The 26,529-nt window shown below is 39.3% G+C and overlaps 2 protein-coding genes across 2 annotated transcripts; one reads left to right on the forward strand and one right to left on the reverse strand.

The window, feature by feature from the left end:
* Window position 1: 1 nt before the first annotated feature.
* Window positions 2-7,490, reverse strand: LOC145478598 (alpha-L-fucosidase-like). Its single transcript, XM_081456679.1, has 10 exons — window positions 7,400-7,490; window positions 7,075-7,247; window positions 4,909-6,023; window positions 4,090-4,196; window positions 3,777-3,907; window positions 3,110-3,240; window positions 2,097-2,197; window positions 1,721-1,853; window positions 1,020-1,190; window positions 2-655 (listed from the first exon to the last, which is right to left on the reverse strand). Exons 3-10 carry the CDS (start codon window positions 5,238-5,240, stop codon window positions 412-414), a joined length of 1,350 nt encoding a protein of 449 aa, XP_081312805.1. The 5' UTR covers window positions 5,241-6,023; window positions 7,075-7,247; window positions 7,400-7,490; the 3' UTR covers window positions 2-411.
* Window positions 7,491-7,599: 109 nt separating this feature from the next.
* Window positions 7,600-25,616, forward strand: LOC145478595 (uncharacterized). The gene is made up of 18 exons (XM_081456675.1): window positions 7,600-7,955; window positions 9,073-9,247; window positions 13,237-13,372; window positions 13,796-13,902; window positions 14,967-15,027; window positions 15,714-15,763; window positions 16,080-16,519; window positions 17,617-18,225; window positions 18,369-18,439; window positions 18,982-19,079; window positions 20,087-20,150; window positions 21,237-21,325; window positions 22,368-22,430; window positions 22,953-23,137; window positions 23,278-23,366; window positions 23,445-23,492; window positions 23,615-23,669; window positions 24,043-25,616. Exons 1-18 carry the CDS (start codon window positions 7,733-7,735, stop codon window positions 25,248-25,250), a joined length of 3,771 nt encoding a protein of 1,256 aa, XP_081312801.1. The 5' UTR covers window positions 7,600-7,732; the 3' UTR covers window positions 25,251-25,616.
* Window positions 25,617-26,529: the final 913 nt, after the last annotated feature.

A 26,529-nucleotide genomic window follows, 5' to 3' on the forward strand; every position in this document is an offset into this window, starting at 1 on the left:
TTTGTTTGGTCCGTTGATGACCGGATTAACGGGTTTCCACTATAATTCAAAAGAGCTCCTTCTGCTCGGATTGGTGCGACTGACACTGTGCTAAAATAACAGAAATTTAAGTTCACACAAGATAGACCGGCATATTGGGCATGACCGCTAGCGGTTTCATACATTGCACAATATCATACAAAAACAAATAACAAGAGACAAACTTTGCTCTTCAAAACTCCTATCTTTTTGTTTTCTCCTTTATTTCGAGTCTCAGTGTTACAAGCTGTAAAATCCTACAAGTATCACGAAGCCAGCACAAGATCACATAGAAATCACCCCTACAACGGAAACATTTTGGTGATAGTTGAATCCAAGAAAAACAAATGTTTTCACGTTGATCGCAGGTCACGAAACCCAAGCTACGCGGATTTAGTGAACATATTCCAGCTTAAAAACCCAGGCCCATTTAGACTTCAGTATGTTGGTAGGAATGCAAGGAACTGTAACTATTAGGCCGCCTTTGTCGGTCGCTGGCTTCCAAACGAACTTTCCTTCATAACCTAACATGGTAACTTGAGTGTTGTCAGTGGAGATGGGAGCTCCGAGAGTGAGTACACCGGTGTACGGCCACTGCAGGGTAATGGCGTACACGGTACCATTCTTGGAGGTGTACCTGGAAATAATGAAAGAAACAATGACCACTACATCGAACCAGAGCTCCAAACATCGAGTAGAGAGTTGAAAATACGACGCGTAGTGAAGTAGTTTTGAAAAGCTTCGAAGTGTTTGGAAATGTGGTCAGACAAGGTCTTGAGTGTTTGGTATATATCTTCTCAAATGAAACTAAAACTAAGGAGAAAACTGAGAAATGAAATCGTAAAAAATCAGATATCCAAACACCGTCGCACTCTTCATTCCCTGTTTCAACTTGATGAATTATTGATTTTGAGATTTTTTAGGCTACTCTTTCCATTGATGGAAAAAAAAAACGCTCACCATTAGAATCTAAATTGCTAAATACTTCACAGCAAACTAACCAGACATGTTCGTTAACAGTGTCGTTTTGAGCCCTCCATGGTTTGGTGCTATAAATAGCTTCACCGTTCACAGACAGCCATTGTCCCATCTGCAGCAGACGCTCCTCAAATGCGGGTATTATCCTTCCATCTGCAATGGGGCCAACATTCATCAGCAGATTTCCTCCACAGCTATAGAGATTAATGCCGGGTAAGTACAAACAACGACCCCCGATAGCTCCCAAAGGCTCCTAAAGCGCATCTAACGTAACTTCATTAACCTAAACGTTCATTACAAGATATCGTTTGCTTTATATTTTTCAAGTCGATTGGACATTGCTGGACGTCTAATCCTCTGGGTTGTGTGAAAGAATAGGCGATTTGCATAATGGCATCATTTGACTACAACTACCAGAATCCTTCACTTTTTCTGTTTCTTATGTTAATTAGGGCAATTGTTATTCAAACCCCACTGGGAATTCAAAATTTAAATAACAACGAAAAAACGAATGGAATTCAGGTAGTTGTAGTCAAATAACGACATCGTGCAAATCTGCCATTCATGATGCCAGGAAAAAAAGTAGATGTACAGAACTTACAGACATGATAATAACGCCAATTTTAAAAAATAACAAACAATAAGACTAGAAATTTTTGAACCTGGTTAGCTACCAGAGAGGGATACTGGATTACCTATACTGATGTGATGCTTATTTCCTAACCTGACCGTCGATACAAGCTGATATAACAACTCCTCAATGGTCAGATAATCCATAATGTCTGCATTTCGTCTGTAGCCCCAAGACAACTTGTCCACAGTCATAACATTTTCCCATTTATGATTCTGAAGTTTACCTAAGGAACAACATATTTATACGTGGCAATGTGTAAGCACGTATGTGTAAACACGTAGACAGTGAAATAAGATCATGAGCCGTGCGGCTTTGCATTTGATACGGTAAAACTCCGACCGCTTTTTTTTTTAGGGGGGAGGGGAAGAACCATTAATGATTCTGGTTTGTTATCATCATCTCAGAACTTTTGGCACGTGTTCTCTTAAAGGTGGAACAGGATTAGCAGGATAAAGTTGTAACGCACCAGGATTATAGCGATCATTGCATGTGTACACGTCACCATGGTGGCAAGAACAGCCATTACTACACCAACGGTCATTAGTAACAACAGTGTCTTTTACAGGGTTATAAAATATGTTGAACAAAAAACAAGACTTATCAATGAAATAAATTCTCAGTTACGTGAAACAAAAGATTTTATCAATTTTTAAGAAAACTCCCCCATCCCCCCTAATATATCTTTATTAGGGCTGTTTTCACTTCAGTGTTGAAAGTAATTCCCATCTACGTTCGTTTTACATTACTATATTTAAGAAATAGTTTCATAAACTTGGGCCACTTCCTCATCCAATTGGATGAAAAAAACACACCGATTGTGACTCAATCATACCTGTTTTCTCAGGCTTCAGGCTGGCTACAATAGTGGAAAGGGAACTTAAGGAGAAAGGGCTATGAACCTGAGGAGTGTCAGCATCAGCTGTAGAGGACAGGGAGCCTACAGCCTACAGAGCCTACAGGCCATTGAGCCTACAACCCAGAGAACCTACAGCCCATAGAGCTTACGGCCCAGAGAGCCTACAGCCCAGAGTCCCTAGAGCCCAGAGAACCTACAGCCCAGAGAACCTACATCCCAGAGAACCTACAGCCCAGAGAACCTACAGCCCAGAGAGCTTACAGCCCAGAGAGCCTACAGCCCAGAGAGAGTACAGCCCAGAGAGCCTACAGCCTGATTCTCCACTAGGAAAATGGGCAAATGATGATCATGATAATCAAACTGATTGCAAGTATTTGCTTTAATAATCCCTACACTGGATTATTGAGAAAGTGCTTTGTGGTTGGCCAGTGATTACTTTGGCACTGGTTTCACAAAACTCCAACTGAAAAGTTTGATGAGCATAATAAGCCTTGTATTGTACCATACAGTCTTGACAGTCGCCATGCAATGTTTAGTTAGTGTATGATGATGAGGAGCAGGTCATTTATATTAGAAAGCTCATGATGATTAAGATAGAGACACAGTACTTTCTCAGCTGTCACCTTTCATTGTAAAGCCAGGCAAGGAACTCTCTACTTGTCCAGTAGGTGTCTGGTCCCACAGCTCCATCAGACCATATGTATTCTGGCTTGTATGTGTTGACTAAATCATAGAGCTCAGGTAAGAGCACCTCCTAAAAATGTTATAAAACATTTCCTATGATATTTGAGAAAAAAAAATTAGCAGCTGCAGCCAGTGGCTAGTACACAGAAAAATGTATCCATACGCAGTCGGATAGTACAAGTTATACAGTAACTCACTTGATCAACAGAAAAATATTTTTAGTGTAAATGTCTTTGATTTTGTAACTTGATTGCATAACCATTATTGATTTATGATACATGATTGCTTTACTACCTGAGTGTACTTTTAGTTGTGGTCATATGATCAACCTTTTAAGACCAATTGTGGTACTTTTCTATATAATAATTTGTATTAAAGTTCATTTGTCTAAGTATGCATATTTCAGGTTCAGTTTGCAAGCCATTGGCATTGGGGGGGGGGGGGGGGGGGGCAATATATTATCTGATCAACCAATCAACAAAATTGGATGCAAATGACTCTCACAGAAAGTTTTCCACGTGATATTTTCACTATTGTCAAAAGTTTAACTAATTAAACTGCAGTTACAAATGTTACATAACATGACGTGAAAAAGAAATCAGCAACCTTGACATAATCTTGAGTATGGTAACTGTTGGCTTGGTCTTTCAAGTACAAAGGATTAAACCATTCAAAAAGTGAGTGATACAATCCAAATGCCAGGTTGGTATTCTTTCGGACAGCTTGGGCAAGTTCACCTGCAAATGGAGAGATCAAATGTTACTCATTATTGGTATCATATATCCTCAAAAGTGCTCTCATAAAGGGAGGTCAATACAGAAATTCAGAGGGAGTTGGGTTCTCAAAAATGAAAGCTTTCATAAACAAGGGATCTGGAATATTTTCTGGAACAATTAATACATCCATATGTTGCACATACCCACTAGATCCCTATGTGGTCCATTGTCAACAGAGTTCCAGTTCCATGATACATTTGATCTCCAGTTTGTCCATCCTTCATGATGTTTACTGGTCAGCACTACATATCTAAAATTTATAACAACCACGTGTACTGTATGAATCATATAATTTATATCACCATACCCACTGAGATGAAGAGGCCCTTATGACAATCAAATGGTGGTCCATTGATCTGGATTAATCCAATTGTTTATTAAACTGAATTGGAAGACTGGGTGGTTTCACAAGCTGTTACAGAGGTTCCCCACATTAGTGAAGGTGGGCCTTTTCTTGCTAAAAGAGAAGGCAGGGCAAAAATTTGTAGTCACTCTTGAAAGCTAAACATTGATTAATGACAACAGGGAGCACACTGCCTTGGGAGCCTTCTCTAGGTCTGTTGGTAGACTTAAAAACCACTGAAAGGTGGGCAACATTAATAACAGTGTCAAAAGAAATTTACAGCAGTGTAAAACAAGGCACAGTGAGAGGAAAGTCACTGGCACAAATAGCAGTGGCTATGGGTCAAATGCTGGAACTCTGACTAGTCAATGAGTCCAACATTTTAATCACAACATAACCAATAACTACCACTAGGCCTCTCATGTTGTTTGGCCAATCTTTGCAGTTGTCCTTAGAGTTTCTTATTTTTTGGTCTGATCACAATCTACCTTGATCCAACAGAGCACAAGTGCTGATCAAGTTTTACCACCAGTGTTAAACAATGTTCAATATTTTGTGATTTTTTTTTTTTCAATCAATGTACTTAAATAACTCATAATTATCATCTCATGAACATTACCTTGCTCCAGACATGCTCAGTAACTCTGCCCAAATATTAGGATCAAAAACTTCTGCCTTGAACATTGGAGCAAAATCAGCATACTGGAAGTTGGGTGGATAGTTCTTCTTCATGAACTCTACAAAAGCAGGCTCCCCAGTTTTCCAGCGATACCAAAACCACTCAGATCCAAAACTTGGCACAGAGTACACCCCCCAATGCATGAAAATACCAAATTTGGCCTCATCATACCAAGAGGGAAGGGGGCGTGAGTCCAGTGACTGCCATGTTGGTTGATATTGAGCCAATACCAAGGAGAGCAGTGCAGTGACAGTTAACACCTTGCAAATCATGACTTGCTCTACAAAAGTTATACAGTTTTAGCCGTTACATGTATTCACCTTTAGATGTAGTTAATGCTCCAGTTGGAGGGAGGGATGGTTAGGGGACTCAGGTATAATAGTGACATCTATAGAGATGCAAAATAATAAAAATATTGGTAATTTTAGAAAAAAAAAACTCTATTACACTTTAAATGAGATTTTACTGTCACGCCAGTAAAATATAGTTAATGGAGCGCGACGTACATTCTGAAAGAGCCGTTCATGGCGGCATCACTTTCTATAGAGCTATTGAGCAGTTATATTCCAAAGGTCAACAAACTGTAAGCGTTATTGTAGCTAAACCTAAAACATTGTAGCTTTGTTATCTTCTGAACGTTATAACATACCATAGCATTGGTGCAAAGCATTAAAGCACTATTCATGTTTAAGATGTTACACGTGTTAAGGTAAGCTGTTCGGTAGTACAGCCTTTTCTACTGGCTTACAAGCAGACGAACGTCTCCATATAAAAGCTCGGAAAACTGTTCAGAGTCCATTCTGAGTTCGTCTAAGCAATGTAGCTATTACTTATTGTAAATCTATCGTTTAATTTTCCCTCCCTCCCTCCCTTTGGAGACGAGGTTGGTCATGTATTCCTGCATAATAAACAAGGGGTCACTCCTGTGTGGTGCAGTTAAGTCTGCGCAGCGACTTCCCCCAAGCTTGTCGTTTTTTCATCGCCTTTGAACGTCGTTTGCTAACCGATACTCTTGTCCGATCCAGCACGTGCTGTCTGTCATTCAGCTCGTAGTGCTGGGGAGATAAGTGAGGTTGTTTTGTCACGCTATTGCCGGAAGTCGCATGGGCTAACCAAACGCAAGGCAGTGTTCCCCCATTAACGCCATCATGAGTTGTTTGTATTTGAGTAATAGCCCTGGTTCAATCGCAAGTCGCCACAGTTAACTTACTTTCGCTAGGAACAACGACATTAATTTATAATTGCTCCCCTCTTACAAAGAATGACCACAGTCTGTCTAAACATTGTGACAGATGCATGGCACACAAGGAAAGATGGATGTTAAAACTATTTTAGACCCCATCACTGGCCATAAGGCCATATTTGTGAGTACCTTACCTGAAAAACATGAACCCATTCCATGGTAAGAAGGGGTAAGGGGGTAATATCTAATAAGTCGTATTTAAGAGTTGAGGGAAGAGGGGGAAAGGAAGGGGATGGCGGAGCATATTTTGAATGGGGGAGGGGCTTACAAGTGAGCGCCAGAGGCGCTAACTTGTAGGGGATCTGGAGATATTTGTAAAATTATTATTTTCCTTATTTTTTGCTGGCACCCCCTCGCCCTATTCCAGCCCCCTGGCTCTGCCATCCCTGGAAGAGGATGGATTAGGGATTAAGAGATAGGCTAGCATCATTGCATCATTTACAAACATTTTCACTTGTTCTCATTAGTAATCTTCTCAATACCTACCGCTCCACTCCTCCTCCCCCTACCCCACCCACGTGAAGAGTGATCTGTGAACAACATTAATCACCTGATCGGTGAAAAGCTGGCTAGTCCACAATTTTATGAATTCAAATGGCACATTGAGCAGTAAGTCTGTTTTTTTATATGCAAGGGGGTAATTGAGCCTCTGCGTTTGACGTGACCTTAAAAAGTCTTATTAGGAAATAGAGATGAAGTTTTGTAGCTTTATATTTCGCCAATGCATGCAGGTTACACGGTTGGGCAGATCATAAATAATTCATTAGCTCTGGGCACTTTCAATACTCGAAAGTTGAAAATTAATTATGGATAACAGTTGGAATAAAACACCTTTAAGTGAAATATTTTATGTTAACGCTTACCCGTGCTGCAAAATACTTAACCTGACCATCACGCGCCCAGATGGTTATCGCCACCTGCTTCATGTAAGAGTATTCGGAATAATCGCATACATTTTCTCATTTGTACGTTGGTCAGTCCTGGGGGTCTTGATCGAGTTTTCACTGAGTTTTGGGGTCGTACAAGTTGAAGGCGGCTGAAATTCATGTGAAATTGGAGGATTTGGTAACAAAATTAATAAGAAGACAACTTCTACAACTAATCTCAAACTCAGATTGGCGCTAGCCCATGGAGAGAGTGGCTGATAAGTTAATACTGGTTAATCAAACTCTTCTGTAGTCCGAGTACCTATTTCGTGCTACATGTTACGTGGACCCAAAACTTCATCTTGTTCCCAATCATTTTCGTCATCGAGGGTGGGGTTAGCCGAAGAGTGTGCTTTCCCCCCTGCCCCTAGCCCCCGTGCAAGTTGAGCGCGCGAAGACCGGGACGCCTGGTAAAGAGTGTTGTTCGACCTCGGCCCAGCTGCCACGTGGGATTGGAAGAACGCCTGGAATATTCACTAACACGGCACATTTGTACAGCCTTTCAGTATGTTTTATAGTTGTAAATTGCGAGAAAAATAGACAAGAAGCGTTATGAAACTCCACAATTTCAGTATGTAAGGAGATTTATAAGATCATGACTGGCCGCGGAAGAGGCAGAGGAGCTCTCGCGAGATGGGAAGCGGCTAAAACAAGCGGAGAGAGTACCTCGCGAGTCGGGTCCTCTGTCTTCGCAATCTCGAAAGCCGAGAATTGGGAAGAACATGAGGTTAAAAAATCACCAGGCGGCTCAGCTAGAGGTGATACGCTCGCTAGAGTCACGAATATTATCGACGTGGGACACTTCTGGGCGCAGACAGGTAAGTTTTTAAGTAATTAATAAACTGCACAGTCTGGTACCAAAGTATTAGAACAATGAGATTGCTATTTGTTGAACAATGCTCCGTTTATTCGAAATTAACCGCCTCATCACCTGGCAACCTCCCATGAATAAATGTTACCCTTCGAACCTATTGACTTTATATTGATATACAATGTGGTTAGAGCTGACCTGAAGTACATGGGTTATTGACCAAGCGTGAGTCAAGATGGCGGGATATTGGCCAAGGTCTTTTTTGCATGTTTATGGACTGAGATGCAGTTGAGGTCCATAAACACAGAAAAAATGAACATAGTAAATCCACTTCCCTTGATCGAACAAGCTTAATCAGATTTATCATTAGACATAAAAGACACCATTTTCATTTAAGACACTGTGGATAATCCCTAGCAAGCAAGACAACATGTGGAATCCACCCCTATTTATAGTTAGATCAGTACCTAGTATTTCAAGCTTTAAACATGGTATACGGAGCTTGTTAATGAATATCAACTGTACTGGTGTAAAATGTATAGAATGTATTTATTTCAAATAACAAAGGGCTAAGGGACTGGCAAAATATGTTTGCTATAACGAGGTTTCGTTGTAATGAGGTTCTTTTCCATACGTTTTACTATTGCTGGGGCAAAGAATATTGTTCGTTATATAGAGGTTCATTAAATCAAGGTTCTCCTGTATAATGATGGTGGTCAGTCTGAGTATGGGGTCTATAACTTTTTTACCAACCATCCTTATGGCATTTCTGTTTTTGTTAATTTGTCGTCATTAAATTGAATAAGTAAGTAAGTAAATAAATAAATAAATGAATGAATGATTAAACCCATCTTTTCCGCTCAGGTGAATAATCTCAGCTGTGTATTTTGTTCATTTTGCTCACTTCTAGGGAAAAGGGGTAGATATTGTGTATAATTAGGGAATAATATTTGCATGTCATATTTGACCAGCCTGAAGCAAGTTTATGATGACCAGAGTTAAAAACTTATTTGGCCAGTCATCTTGACCAGCAAATTGTGCAGCCACATTTTCAACCCTGACTGCCTGTATTTCCAACAATGGAGATCTAGTTTTATTACTAGTTTGTTCTTTTGAATATTCAGGTAGTGCTGATCAACTGAAACAGTTTGATACCTATATGGTGGCCTTGAATTCATGGTGCAGTGAACAACAAATGTCAAGTGTTCAACAAGTTCCTGTGTATGGCCAATCAGTGTGTGTCAGACACACAGACACTGGTCAGTGGAGAAGAGCACAGGTTACTAGGCTCAGTGACAGGTATGTCGAATCACCAGTACCATGCTTGTGACATTCAATGCTGCTAAGTGGCATTTGATACAGCTTGCTGTATTTTAATATTGTCAATGATCAACAGAGTGGTTTTCAATTAAGTATCTGAAAACCAAAACCAAAGTAATCACTGTAGCCAATCACAAAGGACACAGACAATCCAGTGAACCAATTAAGACTTCGGAAGTAATTGCATGAACCTTATGCAAAGTGGACATGTAGGAAAAAGTGTGAGTGAGTCTCGGTTAGTTTTGTTTTACTTTTAATTGTATGAAAAAGTGGTGCAAGTTTTTAAGCCAATCGTGTAACACAGTTGGTACAGAGTTGAAACCAATTACTTTTCCATGCTCAAATAAAAAGTAAACCACTCTTATTTGGATGCAAATAGTTAAAAGTACTTTTATAGAGACATGTACCCTGGAAGCCATGCATGCAGCATCTCTAATTGGATCAGAATGACATAATTGAAAGGCCACGTGCAAGAACGTCCCCTAGATTTTTTGGCCATTTTGAAAGTGTTCAAAAATAGCTGAATTTTGGCATGTAGGCTTCGTTGTACCTGAGAAACATTGCTCTGAATTTTTTTTGGCTGGGGCGCTCTTCGTTCTCGAGAAATAACGTATGCAAAAAGCTCAGTTTTCCAAGCGGCATCTTTTGGAGATCTTTTGTTGAACAAAAAACAAAAGAAACCTTATTATTTTGTTGAACAGCAAACAGGCAGACTGTTTATAGTGTATTCCACTGAATCTTAGCTGTCTTAAAGTCAACGGAAAATAGTATATAGAGCGGAAATCTGGGAACAGATTGTTTACATCAGTTATTGTGACGTAAACACAACACGTGAATCGATCGAGCGGCAAACGAAATACCATCGAACAAAGAAGAGATGTGCCGCATTAGAGCTCTGTCAACTAATATCTTAAGCATTGTGTTAAAGTACCTTGTATGCCTATCTGGTGGTTGAGAGGCATCATAAAGCCTCGATAAACCTGTAAGTCATCAGCACGTTTTAAAGAATCAAAATGTGTTCTGAAACTTTGAAGGTAGCTGATATACCGTAATCGTGTTATCGGCGTTCGAAGTCAGATCGAGCCAGGCAGCAAAGTCCAAGAGCAGTTCTTGCCCAAGAAAAATACCCTCTCGTGAGTTGTGGCCCATTTGCCAAATGTTGCTAGTGTCAAAGTTTGGAAAGCGAGAACTGGTTTTTGACTTATAAAATTTGTCTTGTATCGACTGCCATGTTTTCCCGCGCACGAGGTGTAAAGACCCTTCCCCGCATGCATTGCGATCACGTTCTGCTCGCGTTTCTCAAACTGGTAACTAGATTGTTTCGGCTTTTTTCATTTAAAGATAATAATAGCCAACAAGTAGCGATCAATTGTAACATAGATCTGTGATCTAGGTTGCGTTGATTTTATTTCATATCGGCATGATTTGTAGTGTTTTGAACTTCTGGGATCAGGGGACATGCAGATGTATGGAGACCCGTACGTTGCGCAGAAGGGTTAATTTGTTAATCTGTTAGGCGGTGCGTGACATAAAGCTACGATCGCGTTTGTCCAAAAATATATATTTATCTCGTGATTTTTAGCCATTTAAGACGTTGCTGTATTTGAAAAAGTGCTTATTTGATGTTTATTTGTTCAGTACAGATAATCATTGTCCCAGATAACCAAAGTAAGTTCCAGATGTTAATACTATCTTCCGACTGCCATATTTTACCTATTTAAACCTGAAATCAACATTTTTGAGCTTATACGTTGCGTGAAATTAACATTTTGCTGTTTTCTAAGTGAAATCAACATCCTTTCCGTCACGCGTTACGTGAAATCAACATTTTTACCTATTTAGACCTGAAATTAACAATTTTTAGCTTATAAGTTGCGTGAAATTAACATTTTGCTGTTTTCTAAGTGAAATCAACATCCTTGCCGTCACACGTTAACGTGAAATCAGCATTTTTACCTATTTAGACCTGAAATCAACATTTTTGAGCTTATATGCTGTGTGAAATTAACATTTTGCTGTTTTCTAAGTGAAATCAACATCCTTGCCGTCACGCGTTAACGTGAAATCAGCATTTTTACCTATTTAGACCTGAAATCAACATATTTGAGCTTATATGCTGCGTGAAATTAACATTTTGCTGTTTTCTAAGTGAAATCAACATCCTTGCCGTCACGCGTTAACATGAAATCAGCATTTTTACCTATTTAGACCTGAAATCAACATATTTGAGCTTATATGCTGCGTGAAATTAACATTTTGCTGTTTTCTAAGTGAAATCAACATCCTTGCCGTCACGCGTTAACATGAAATCAGCATTTTTACCTATTTAGACCTGAAATCAACATTTTTGAGCTCATATGCTGCGTGAGATTAACATTTTGCTGTTTTCTAAGTGAAATCAACATCCTTGCCGTCACGCGTTAACGTGAAATTAGCATTTTTACCTATTTAGACCTGAAATCAACATTTTTGAGCTTATACGCTGCGTGAAATTAACATTTTGCTGTTTTCCAAGTGAAATCAACATCCTTGCCGTCACGCGTTAACATGAAATCAGCATTTTTACCTATTTAGACCTGAAATCGACATTTTTGAGCTTATACGCTGCGTAAAATTAACATTTTGCTGTTTTCTAAGTGAAATCAACGTCCCTACCATCACGGGTTAACATGAAATCAACATTTAAACCTTTTTTGACCTAAAATCAACATTTTTGAGCTTTTACGTTGCGTAAAATTGACATTTTGCTGCTTTCTAAGAGAAATCAACATCCTTGCCGTCGCGCGTTAACATGAGTCAACATTTTAAGCACTTTTGACCTGAAATCAACAAATTTGAGCTTATATAAGCTGCGTGAAATTGACATTTTGCTGGTTTCTAAGTAAAATCAAAGTCCTTGTGGTCGCGGCGGGCCGATCCTTTGTTATAATAAACCAAGGTGAGACTTCGACTTATAACAAAGGCTTGGCTTGGCTATTATAACAAAGGATCGGCTCTGTTTATCATAACAAAGGCCCGGCTTCGTTTATTTGAAGGACTCGGCGGGGAAAGGGTGTCAGGTATTTTAATCAAAGGTGAACTTTGTCGAAAACGCTCCAAATTTCGCATGCAGTTTCGTTCAGGTATGTTAAGCAATGTCCCGTATTTTTCGTGCTAAAGTTCGCTTCGTTCTCGAGATATTGCGTATGCAATAAACCACTCGGTTTTTCCAACCTGTATGCCTTTTTTGCATACGTTATTTCTCGAGAACGAAAAGCAACCCAGCGAAAAAAACTTCAGAGCAATGTTTCTCAGGTGAAACGAAGCCCACATGCCAAAATTCAGCTAGTTTTAAGTCCTTTCAAAAATGGCTGAAAAATCTAGGGGACGTTCTTGCACGCGGGCTTTCAATTATGTTCCAGAATCTTATTCGATACTACAGTAGATTCTTCACTCAGCTTGGAAAGTACTATTGTGTAGTAAGTCCACGTCAGCCTTCAGCTGCCATTCTCTTAATAACCATCTTATCAATGAATGGATATGTTTATGAACCTGCATGGGTGGATTTACACTGTAGACACAGTTCTTAAGACTGGTGTGAAATTGTACTAGACAGTGTAACATTACTGAGTTTCTTTTCATTAAGGGCTTTTATTATATGGCTGTCTCTGTGAGCGGGCAAGATTAATCAAATCCTGCACTGTGATTGGCTACCCAAGTTGGCAAGATGGTGTTATCTGGCCCACTTGGGGCTACCCGCTGTGTCCCACAATAAAAAATTCCCTGAAAGCCATATAATAAATCATTTGTTGACCAAGCTTGTTGGTCAAGATGGCTGGATATTGACCTCATTTGTTTTGGCGAGTTTATGGACCTTGACTCTGTCTCAGTCCATAAACATGTAAAAAAAGAACTTGGCCAATGTCCAGCCATCTTGACAGGTCTCAGGCTTGGTCAATAACCCATTTATATAAAACATCTCGTTTCAGCATGGTAGATGTATTTTACTTGGATTATGGACAGCCAGAGTGTGTTACATTGGACAGACTTTGTAATTCCACTCCTGGTGACATTGCCTCTCGCCCAGCATTGGCACGATACATTACACTGGAAGGTGTCAAACCTGTAAGTGTATGATGTAATTTTAGTAGCAAGCTAAAAATTCATCTTTTTTGGTAAATTTATTGATAAAACAAATATCAAAATGGGTTAGGTTAGAAATATAACCCAAAATGTCCATTGTAAATTACAGGTATGTGTTATAATGTAATTTAAAGGTGAGTACTGCTAAGTAGCTCTTAAATTGGTGCATTTCTTCAGATTATATAAGCCACAGCAGTATCTACATTATAGAGCTTCAGTTTCTCCATGTCTTGGACTCATGGTATCTAGTATGGCAATTCCTGATCTGACCAATACTTTTCAAAGTGTAAAATCCACAGGGATGAATTAAGACAAAGGAACAAGTTGTATCAGTATTTTAAAAACTGAAGTATTCTGCTGAATGTCCTTCATGTGACTTTTTTTATGTTCTATTTATAAATCCAGATTGGTGAGAGATGGTCAGAGGAGGCTAATAACAGATTCAGTGAGCTTGTTTCTAGCAAACTTGCAATTCATTTTTCAGACACCTTTAGAGGAAAACTTTATCTAAGGTTAGTTTACACTAATTTATGAGGTAATAAGCTATTAGAGTAGCTTGCTTTTGACAATAAATGTTTTATAGTGGAACCCTACCTTACAGTCACCTCATTATTACAGTTGCCACTTTACTTTGTCCTGGCGAGACATCCATGCATTTTCTTAGAAACTGCAATCCAACTGCCAAATTTTAGAATCCCAACTTGTATAATTCTTTACAATTTGACCCCGTAATGCAGTCGCTCAAACCAAATATGTATTCTTAACTGACCAAATAATAATTGATCTTTGTTTTGAAAAGGAACGGATTTGTATAGTCAAGCCTGTTCTTGTTTAATTTTATTGAATCCAGTTATACCAATCTTTCCATAATATATTATGTATTGATTGAAGTTTCAATTTATTAAAATAATGTCTGCATCCTGCATGCTTTTTAAAATTAGTTGTTTCCATATGCAATTGTGACATTTATCAAGATGTCAATACAGTAGACCAGTCATGAAGTTTTACCCTATCATGTTAATACAGCCACCCCATTGATATGGCCAAATCTTCATGGCCTGTGGGTGTCCGTATTAAAAGGCTTTCCATTGTAGTTGAATTATAACAGTAGGAAATAATCTTAAATTAATGATCTCCAATTTAAAAATTTATTGGTAAATATGAAATGAGTGGTCCTTTGAATCTTGCAACTGTGTATATAGTGCACTCATCAGTTTTTCAACAGTTTTGAATTTTTCAAAGTTACATAATGGTGGATGCCCTTCCTTTGGATTCCTTGGGAATATAATTAAGCAATAGAGCACATTTTCCGTGTTTACATAGCCTCATCTAAACACGAGGAGGCTTGGGAGAATTCAAGACAATTATGCAAACCCTCGACTACATGTATGTCTCTGGTCTGCATAACTTGCGAGAATTCTCCCAGCCCCCTGAGTGTAGTTTGTAAGTAGAATTGTAGTAATTTCTATTATACAGTACTGCAAATGGTACAGATCAGTATTACATGTAAATAGGAGATCAGATCATTTCCCCTGAGAGATAGAAATAATTAATAATACTTTTCATTTCAATGTAGAAATAGCATTGGACACGAAGTTTCAGTGGGTGATATGCTTATCTCTGAAGGCTTTGCCCAGGTACAGTAGATGTATATGTATATATCTGCCATTATTTGCATTAGAAAAGTGTACTGTGTTTTACATATCAAATCTTTTTTATAGTGTAAATATTTAGCTGATGAACACTGTTTAATTATTATTATTATTAATAATGATAATAATAATAATAATAATAATAATACTTTTTGAATAATTATATGTTATTTGCTGGCTGGGAGTTGGTCTGTATTGGGAAAAGCTGTGCCCTGAATATGACAGACTAAGGGCCATACTTAAGACTGAGGGCACAGTTCAGGGCTGTCATTAACTTTTGAGTCACCAGTAGCCTCATTCTCCACATGCATAGCAAACTTGTTACTTTGTGGTTGAATTCTGTCAACAACAGGCAATTTCACCCTTAGCATCAAGGGACCCTGTGTTGAGTGTTGACATTTTATGTTGTTTTAAGGTGTAACAAAAAGGCTGAAATGTTGCTAAAGTTGGAGATTTCAGAGCGGTCCATACTTGGGGTCCAGATGGGAAAATCCAGACCGTTAGAGCAAGTGCAATTAGTCAATCAGATTCAAGGATTTAGGATTCTGGACCGCTGAGAAGCCGGAGAAAAAAATATTATGCACAATAAAATACACAATAAAATATGTGTATTCGTGAAATACTTACGGTATTATAATTATCATTATACTCTGCCACTTTCATCAATTTAGAGTTCTGACAGTGATGTTGGTAGAGGACCATGGACACAGGAGAACACAAGGTTTAAAACGCTTTTTTGAGTCATTGTATGTAATAAGTATCTTTATCTTGTTTCACTTGTCAGTCAATTCAAGTTAAAGATATTGCTACATTTTGTGACAAAGATTGTTACAATTCAGGTTAATGTTACATTTTACTTCACAAGTTGTTACATTTCGTGTCGATGTTACATTTAGCGTTAGATGTTACATTTGCAGCATAACATGCAGGTCAGGTCAAACTTGATTGAGTCTTGAGGGACACAGGTACATATATGCGATCTTTTATTAACAATGGATTGCCAAAGAATAATTTTCATTTTATGTGTAATTTAACAGAGCATTGAATTCTGAACAGCAAAAGAGGTTATATCAACAATGGAACTCACTAATGTTTCAACCATCAGCATCACAACAGCCATCTTCAAAAACAAGTGATCACTTCAGTGCTGAAAGAAACACACTGACTAGCTCACCCTTCTCAAAAGAGCCATTTAATTCCAATGCTATTACATTCAGGAAAATGCTTAGTCCTCCACAAATGTATGACAGTGAATCAAAGCAAGATATGAGTGGGATTTCCTTGAATGACATACCTCTGCCTCCCAAGCCAGACTTTCTTATGCAGAACAAGGAAAGTGACAATCTTGAGACTTTTAATATCAAGAGAACTGACCCAGATCCAGTTCAATCCCTGCGTTCTGGAAGGCCTCATCTGGCTAGTCCAAGCGAGTTCTTCAGTCAGTCTAGGCCAGGACAAGATTCAGGACTTTCAAATGGTCAGCTTTAATTTCCAGCAGTCATGATTTTACAATACCATGATATAAATTACTCTAGGAAGTAGGGTAGTTGATGGTCATATCTTTGTGTTCTTATAGACTACCTCTTTCCACCAAGGTGTATAAATACCTACTGGAAAATTAAATACTGGGGTGGGGGGGTTAACCCAGTGATAGAGTAGCATCCTATCCAGGGGAGGTAGAAATACATGTACTGTACTCCTAGTTGCTTTATGTTACAGAAGGTAGAGTTCTACAGAAGACACCAGCCTGATCACCACCACCTACTTACTTTATTTATCTACCCTCCAGCTACCCATTTACTTATCCTAACGAACTCACCTAACTAGTAACAAAATTTATTGAACTTCATATTTCATGATTATTGTTCAGCATAAATTTTCTACAAAACCACTTAAAAGAATAGAGAGATGTGGTTGCCTCATGGTTAGTGTGCTCATCCCTGGATCAAATGGTCCAGGTTTTGAGCCCTTGCTGGGAACATTGTGTTGTGTTCTGGGGCAAGACACTTTACCAGCACTCTCACAGTGTCTCTCTCCACCCAGATGTATAGATGGGTACCAGTGAATTAAATGCTGGTGGGTAATCCTGTGATGGGCTTGCATTCCATCTAGTGGGGAGTAGAAATTCTTAGTCACTTCGTGCTACAGAAACTGAGATAAGCTGTGGCCTGACACGCCACATGGCTCAAAAACAGACTTTACCTACTTGAAAGTATACCCCAATCGTTAGTCAAAATTCATTACACTCATCAACACAATATGTACAGTAGATGTATGTAGTATCCCACTTATCCCTCTTCATCTTCATGGTTTTAGAAATCAAAGTTTTGAATCCAAGTTATTGTTGACTCCCTCCAGTCAAGAAACAATAACTGTAACAAAGTTTGAAGAAACTGAGTTGTTAGTTTGTTCACACTTTGCTGCATATGTTGTTATCAGTAAAGCGAGGAAGCCTATTTGGCCTTTGAATCTAGAAACTCTAAAAAGTATGGAAAGGGAACGTAGGAAGAAGGCATCTTCAATCCTGACACTTTGTCACTTGTGAAACTGTAATTTTAATATCTTGGATTTCAGCCAACTCAACATCTTCAAAGACTGAATCACCTCCAAAGTACCAACCACCACATGTAAGAAATACACAAGCAATGATGAATGAAACAGCTGCCATGAACACAGAACTCAAGCTAGAGAACTTCACATCAGCACCAAAAGGCAGCATACCACAACACAAGCAATGGTCTCCTTTCTCCAATTTTTCTTTCAGTCCAAAACAAGGAAGAAAAAATATTGCTGCACAGTTTCAATCAAATGCTGTAGATTTAGGAGACGCTCCACCAATTGAACACCCACAACAACAACATAACATTCAACCTTGGCAAAAACCTGAATTTCTCAAAACACAGCCTCTGAATGAAAACACAAAGGACAAAACATTAAAAGCAGAGCTGGAGTGGAAAATCTGGAAGTTGCAACGAACTGTGAAGAAAGTTATTGATCGCATGGCAGTGGATGATGCAGGGGACTACTCGCATGAGCTTGACCAAATTATTGCCAATAGCAGACTATCTCAGGAGTTTCAAGGAATTTCAGAAGTGTCCATTGTTTTAAAACTGTTACTGGACAAGGTGTTGGAGAAAAGCAAGTTTGACAGTGTGGCTGTGAGAGTGTGCACAATATTTAGAGGTACGTGTAGTAGTTATCTTAAGTTGATATACTGATGTACTTTTAATATTTTACAGATCTCTAGTCTGTTATATCATGTACATGTAGTGGATTGAGTGAAGGTAGCCAACTCAGTCTCATTGTTGGTTTTCTTTTCTGTTTAGACCTGGGCATCTTTGAGCTGAGTGATCTTATCAATAAAGTCATTACTGAGTGTCAAGGGGAATTAATGGAGGTAAATGATAAAAATGCTCTATAAGTAATGCTTAAGAACTTATCCAATGTTCTTCCATGCAGTGTTTGAAAACCACACATTACATATGCACATCAATCTTGTGTAAACATAGCCTGCGTAGCTTGGCGGTTTTTAAGCAATTTGAGCACGCTAAGAAAGCGGCTTGCCACGATAACAAGCCACAAAGAGCCTGGGAGAGAGACAACTGAGCTGCTCGTTTTCACGGCTTCACTGCTTTGTGCGCTCATGCTCAAATTGCTTAAAAATTGCTTAAACTGCCAAGCTACACAGGCTAGTGTAAACACACCTTGAATTCCTAACCAGCTGTGAGGATAATTTTGCCTACCTGGTTTGAACATCTAGAGGAACGTTTTTCTCATAAAGAAGTTCAGTTCAAAAAGTTTTTCCTGCCTTTGAAAACTCAGTTGTCCTCCTGCTGAAAACGTTAATGAAAACCCTGGCGGCTGGCCACGCTGAAATTCACCGTTCTGGTTGCCTTCTACTTCTGTCAATTTTTATTTGATGTTTCTGGTGTTATTTAGCAATGTTGTGCAACTGACAGCCGTCAGAGATGTCACAGATTCTCAGCGTTTCTTGGGAAACTTTATTTGGAAGTACTAAATGAAACAGATTCCACTGGGTGAGATAACTTATTGTTATTTTGTTGTTAATATCAAGTGTGTGATATGCTGTCTAGAGCACTATAGTATTATGAAATCACTGATATAGAGGCAACATTCATGATAATGCCTGTTAAATCCTTACCTTTTTTCACTGTATGTTCATCAGCAAAACCTGGTCATCATAAGTAAGAACAAAGTAAGAACTTTATTTAAGTGTCAATGTATTTAGCCCACATAGGCTAATTGGGGACACTGTAATAACTCTACCTTAAAAAAATTTTCATTAATAGTATTATAAGATTCTCTTAAAAAATAAAAATTGAAATACTGGCAACTATGAAAGGAAGTAAAAGAGTAATTGTTTCCCTAAGAAACGTCTTAATTATAATGTATATTAATTAAAGTTTAACATTCTAAAATTCTATATCCTTGCAATGGGATCATCTATCTCGTTGCAATGGGTATACAATGTATGTATGTATGCGTGTAAGTATGTATGTATGACAAGGGAACGTTGTCTTTTTACAATGATCTGAGAAGAGGGTGTATGAAACCTTAGATTGGATGGCATGCAAAGCATAGCACATTAACAGTACAAAGGTTATTTCTAGCTTAATACCAAATGTGTCTTCTCCCTGTAGTTTTTTGGCTATATAGTACTATGTATAGTGTATATTATGCGTATTTGTCTTGTATTTCTTTTTATATTATACATGTAGATAGGTCCCTGCACGCACTCTGAGTGGTCAAGAACCCATGTTTTATCAGAGTATAACACATAGAAAAAACGTGTGTTATTGTTTTTCGCCATATTACCTCTATATCATAAAGCAAGTGAAGAAGCCTAAGCCATGTATTACACTGTGATAAAACACTCCGGACATTTGAGAACACTCACGAAATGTAGAAAAAACTAGCCTGCAGCTCGTGTTTTCTACATTTCCCTCATGTTCTCAAATGCCCGTCGTGTTTTATCAAAGGGGTAATACACGGCTTACACTTCTTTATTCGTTAAATATTGCAGGTTAAAGTCATCAGTGGATGGTATTGTTGCACACAGTTTACACAACTGGCTGTCATTTGATCAGGTACATGTGACTGGACACCAGAATGTACTTGCATTGTTGACTTCATCCATGTCCTTAGTCAGTCAGTCTTAAAATCTGTGTTATAAAGGAACAAAAAGTTTGTTCAGTCAGTTTCTACCTTTTAAGTGATTAATACATGTAGTACTTGCAACAGTAATACTAACAATCATTGCTAACACCGGTACATTTACTTAGAACGGTTTTCAATTGAGTGTCATAGAGCAATTTTCAATTGAGTGTCGTAAAACCAAACCCAAGCCAATTACATACCAACTAGTTAGGCTACTCAGCCAATCTCAAACCGTAGTACAAGCAAAACCACTGCGGCAATTGCCTGATTAGTTTTGACACTCAATCGAAAAGTGCTCTACACTAATTACTAATAATTACTAAATGTTACTTACAACGGTTTTTTATGCATTTTAAATAGAGTTAGTGTACAGAATTACTGACAGGCAACTGAATTACCATAATTATGGTGTTATATTCACCGTCATGGTGATGATTATCGTTTTCTTTGTTATTATTGCATATTATTATATGGCTGTGTCTCACAAGGACTGGGAACTACCGAATTCACGAATTTGATTGGCTGAGATCGATATTGACCGCGGTCTAGATTTTCCCATCTCGACCGATTACATTTTGCCGTGAAAAAGTTGCAAACTAAAAACAAATATATTGACTATTTTCTTCCAAAATATTAGTTCCAGAAAATAGTCATATTATGGAAGTGCCAAGCCTGATGAGGAAAAAAGTAAAGAGGACGAGCAAACTTTAGCAGAATTAAGGTCAGCTCATCGCCGTTCGCAAGCAAAATGTCAGCTTGTACAAACCAGTTACATTAAACGAATTAATTTTTTCCTTGTTTGCCATATAATAAACATCTTATTAACCGAGCTTAGTCGATCTGTATGTGAGAATCTTGGCCTCGGTCGTGTGTACAGACCTCACTGCGTTCGGTCTGTACTCCCGACCTTGGTCAAGATTCTCCCATACAGACCTCCTGCTCGGTTAATAACAGCTAAATACTTTGTTGCAGTGAATGATGAAGGATTGTTAACAATACTTGTATTTTCTCTGTAGGATGACTCGGTTGAAATTCATATCCTTAATTCTGTCTGTCTGACTGGCTTTTTTAAAGTTACTGGACCAACAATAGACCAAACAGATGGGTAAGCTTGTACACTTAAGCGTGTTGATGTGTATTTGTGTTGTGTTTTGTGATGTGGAGAAGAAGACCCTTACGTTTGATCTTTGAACACAATGCCATTACATACCACAGAGGCTGCGAGTTTTGAATAGTATGGCTATAATCGGGTCGAAATGTAAACACGTCCTTACCAATAGAAGGAGGTTTAAATCTGAGGGTTACTTCAGGAGATTCATGTGCATGACTTGACGCTGTCTAGCTTTGGATAACATTCTGAAGTCATAACTAGCGTATACTTTCGAAAGTAACGACCCCCCGAAAGTAGCGACTCCCCGAAAGTTGTGTCAAATACTTGTGGCCGCTAATAAATCCCGAAAGTAGCGACCTCCCGAATGTGGTGAGCCTTCCGAAAGTAGTGAGGCCACGTCCAACCACCCCACCTCCGCGAAAATAGTGAGACCCAGGTTTAATAGTATATTTACTTGTCTAATAAATATTCGGGTGAAAGTTACGTATGGTAACTTGATTTAAGTTATTCTACAACAAGGGAAGGTATCGCTTATGCCACGAAGCGTTGTGGAATGTTAATTCGTTCCACTTCATTTAATGTTGCGCCGTGTTAAAACAAAATCCGTAGAATTTTCATCAAGTAACAGGAATGTAATATAGGAAACTTTGATCCAATTTAAATTGAAAACTCGACCAGCGCACTGAAATGTTGTTACAGCAGACTAGCGCAGCAATGCGTTATGAAGTACAAACAGTTTGTGGTATCCAGCTAGCTTTTCTGTCGACCACTGACAACACGGTCTAGTCATGAAGCGCTCACCCATGTGGCAGCAATATAGATATAAACTGGAAGAACTCAGTCGTATCAACTTAATATAACGTTTTTGCTCCCCGAAAGTAACGAACAGCCAAAAGTAACGAGGGTCGTTGCTTTCGGAAGTTTACAGTATCATGTCACAGTTTCAACGTTTCTTGCAAGTCACCACCATTTTGTTCTGGCCACACTTTTGATGAAGTTTGATGAAGTGTTTTTTTTTCCTCTGAACTTCACACAGGAATGAGATTTCCAGATACTTTGCGACGATCAGGGACCTTGTGCTGTCGCAAGATCTAGCTCTGTGAGTGTGCATTTGTTGTCTTGTTTCATTTAATTGTTGAAAATGTGTGAATCCAGAAATCTTGAATACAGAACATGCCCTCACCTTCATGTGATATAAAGTTAGTCAAACAGAGCTCCATAGCTTCAACTGCACGTTTGACAAGTGTTGTTGTTGTATTGCCTGTCAGAGCATCCAGGCATTAGAGAAATACCTAATGTTATCTGGTGTAGTAAAATATGTCACAGTTTCTGCCGGTAATCTAAAGAGGTTGCCAAGAGTTGGGAAGGATTAAAAATTTACCACGAAAACTACAATGAATATATTTACAAAATTGCAAGAGAAATATTGGGAACATCGCAGATAATTTGACAGAAATAGCTGGATGACTTTCATCGTTATATGCACTGATGAAATGAGCGTCCATTAGGTTTCACCCCCACCCCCCAAGTAAAATAATGTAATAGACTGGATAATTTCATGAAATATATAAAAAAATGTCACCCCCTAATTCATTGTTAATTTCCCTTTCTTTCCTAACAGACCAGTTAAGAGCACTTTGCTAGACATTCTATTGTTAAGAGCATCAGGCTGGAAGGTCGAGGACAACACGGACGAGCAGGAGACTGGAAGCTTGTCCACTGAGGATGAAGTGTTTATTGAAGCAGAGGATGATGCCACAGAGGTGCAGCCACAAGAGGAGACTGGAGACCAGGATGACAGTGAAGGTGAGTTAACAAGTAGCAAGGAAAATTTTATTTATCTTTCTTTCCCTGGTGCCTTCTTAGTTTCTTTGGCTGAATCAAGAAGTGATTGGAATTATAATTACCGTTGTTGACTGTTGTTTATCTCCTTTTGATATCTACAGAATGGGATCCTTATCGCAGAGTCAAGTCAATGTTAAGGAATCTCAAATTGCAAGATTTGCTACAAAAGTTCTTCGACAACTGCATTCGAGTGAGTTTTGTATGACCACACAAAAAAACTAAATATGTGATTTTCAAAAAAGAAAGACTTACCTCTGTTTCTTTGCAGGACTCTATTCTGACTGCAGATTGGGAAGAGCTGAAGAGAACTCTTCAGGTTAGAAAGTGGTTTTAAACCAGATGAAGCCTGCTCTATACTGAGAACTGCAGTTACAGCTATTTAGTAAGAGACTAGCTTTTGTAGGCCAGCCGTTAATGTTTTGCCATTTTGTATTTCAGGAAGCTCAGTTTCCTCCGGGTGTCATTTTGGAAATCAGAATGTATTTAGACAAAGGTAAAAGGGTTAACAATATCTTGATTCTTTCTAAGTAAAAATGTCACCGTAAGAAACAGGAAAGAATACACGTGATTGGCCAAAGAACTTAAAGAGAACTTCTCACAACAACAACAACAACAACAACATTTTCTCAATACCTTAGTGTGCTCTCTTCGATGGGTTAATATAGGTGGTTCCACAATAAGAATTAATCTGGATAGTTTACTGACGTGCTCACAATACAATTATCGTCTAGCGAGATGACTTTGGTGTCGTTTTCGGAGCTGGAACATTCCTTTCTATCGACTGAATTTCTAGTTTTTATCAGTTACTCTAGTTAAGAAAATTAATGTTTTCGAGTGTTCAATTTATCTGTCTTCTATTTTCGAAGGTCTGTTAGAAAAAGATGCGCAAAAGCGTTCAGAACCTACCAAAGGCAAGAACACTGCACCATCCGCCACCATAACACAAGAACTGAAGAGCGCTTCAAAGTCTCCCTCACCAACCAAAGCCATTGAGCATGGTATTGAAATCAATGAACTGAACCAGGAGCTTCAACAGCTCATGATCGGCAACAACCAAGACAAAGGAGGACAAACAAAAAAAATCAGCCCCCAGAGAGAACTAGCGGGACACGATGGAACGCCATACAGTAGGGGCGGATCCCGTAAGTTTGTCAGCAGAGCTGAGAGGAGGCGGTCAACAGACAGCCCTCAGGAGGAGGTGACCCATTCGATAACGGACCAAGCGGATGATTTGTTGGAGAAAAGGCCTCGATCTCCACCGCCTCCTGTCGAGCCCGTCAACTCACGCACCTCTGTAGAAACGAGCCCAGAAGATAAGACTGTAACTTCAATGTCGTATAGTGCTGTGCTTAAGAGCGCATCGCAGGATGCACCTAAAAGCGGACCTGCCAGTGCCAAACCAAATCCGTCCAAAACGTTTTCACGGCCTCCACCCGGATTTCCTCCTCTCCCTACTCATGGAGGGGACACAAAGATGACCATGACAGTGCTGGGCAACAAGACGAAGACAAAACCCCCTAGGCCACCGAGTAATACCCCACGAAACACCTCAACACAACCTAGCGGTGCCCCATGGAACACCCCAACACAACCTAGCAGTACCCCATGGAACGCCCCAACACAGCCTAGTAGGACCCCATGGAACACCCCAGTACAAACTAGCAGTACCCCACGTAACACCCCAACACAACCTAGCAGTACCTCACGGAACACCCCATCACGAGCCGACTCCTCCACGAACTGGCGGAACGATTGCCGGGAAGAACAATTTTCGCAAGGTTTTGCGAGGCCCGCAAATTCATCTCAGCCGGGGCAGGCGAGGAATTGGAGACGGTTTGATAATATCGAAGGCCAGAGTAAATCCCCTCCCAAATCTGGAGGCCTTAACGAGGCGACTAGCAGGGAAACGCCGGTCGGGGTTATGAGCTCTCCAAATAGTGAGGAATCGCCAGAACCCCCACCGGTTGTACACGCGCACCGGGCATTCGGCCCTGGGGGATTGAAGGCGTGTGTTATATGCGGTAGTAAGGATCATCTACGGTGCAACGACCGCAGAAAAATGTTTATGGACTAAAGGGCAGAACTAACTCGATTCAAGTTGATGTTTTGCATTTGATCCAAGGAAACAAGGAAAGAGTTCGACGCGTTGAGTATTAACGTCTTGCGCAGTACTAGTTCGTGTTTCTGTTTCAGAGAAAAAAAGCAACCGAAACTATTCGGGAACCTCAACTGAGCACATGCCGAACATGGCACATGCATGTTGTGGCTGAAAACTCGTGCGGTTTACTGAAGACAGGCACCAGCAGAAGTTTATCAGTTAACACCAAGCTGAGGTCGTTGGATATTATTTCTTGCCTAGCGATGCAATTCCATTCACTCAGTTACCGTTGCCGACAGTTCAAATCGAGTCCTGTACATTAGTGTTTTTTTCTGGGGAGGTGGGGGGGCGGGGGGTGGGGGTGAGTGATGCTTCTCCAATGGATGCTCGACTTCGTTCAGCATTAATCGAAGAAATGCGCCCGCGTGAGGGATTTACGTTATGCTTACATGTTAAAAGTATTTTCTAAAAACGTTATATCACATGTTAATTGCTCTCATGACTTAGCAGTTTGCTTGCCACCAGTCTCAAATGAAGGGATCCCATGTGTGGTGAATGTGCCATTCATGTTGGTGGCCTAACCGTAACCGACTTGTTCTTTCAAGAGTGTCTAACATATTCCAACAACTATCATTTCAAGCCACAATCTTGGGTCACACCCAAAAACTTTTAAAAGGGATATAACACCATCTTATAACCTGGAGACAGTAAGTCACCATATTAGAATAACCCCAAAGAGTTAATATTGAGCTGACAAGAAAGAAGAATGACTCCGAGCAAGGAAGATTGGGATTGGTTGAAATTAACACACTTGAAAGATGTAGGCTAAAGTTAGCACCTAACACGGAGTGTTCAGTGGCCTGCTTAACAACTGCTCTGTTTATTACGCAGACCAAATGAAAGTCATGAAAGTATTGCTCATTAGCTTTCAGTTGAATGGTATATTTCTAGAACCGCACGAAGTACATTGGGCAACGTTTGTAATGTTGAAAGTTATTCTGTTTTTGGACATAAAATTCAAAGGAAAATCTGTCTCTCTTTTTGGTCTTAAGTTGACGTTTTGTTTCGATAGCAATTTATTTCAAAATCAACCAGCCTAAGACAAAAGCTCTGTAATACATTTGTAAAATATTAAGAGATCAAGTAACTTCTATTTTATTCAAAAAGAAACAAAACTTTCATTTAGCTTGTTTGTGTATGTGAAACGAAACGGTCTTTCGTATTTCAGAGTACCAAGAATCAGCCATGTTTATTA

The sequence above is a fragment of the Orbicella franksi genome, chromosome 2 (assembly GCF_964199315.1).
Source record: "Orbicella franksi chromosome 2, jaOrbFran1.1, whole genome shotgun sequence".
Classification (NCBI taxonomy): Eukaryota; Metazoa; Cnidaria; class Anthozoa; order Scleractinia; family Merulinidae; genus Orbicella; species Orbicella franksi.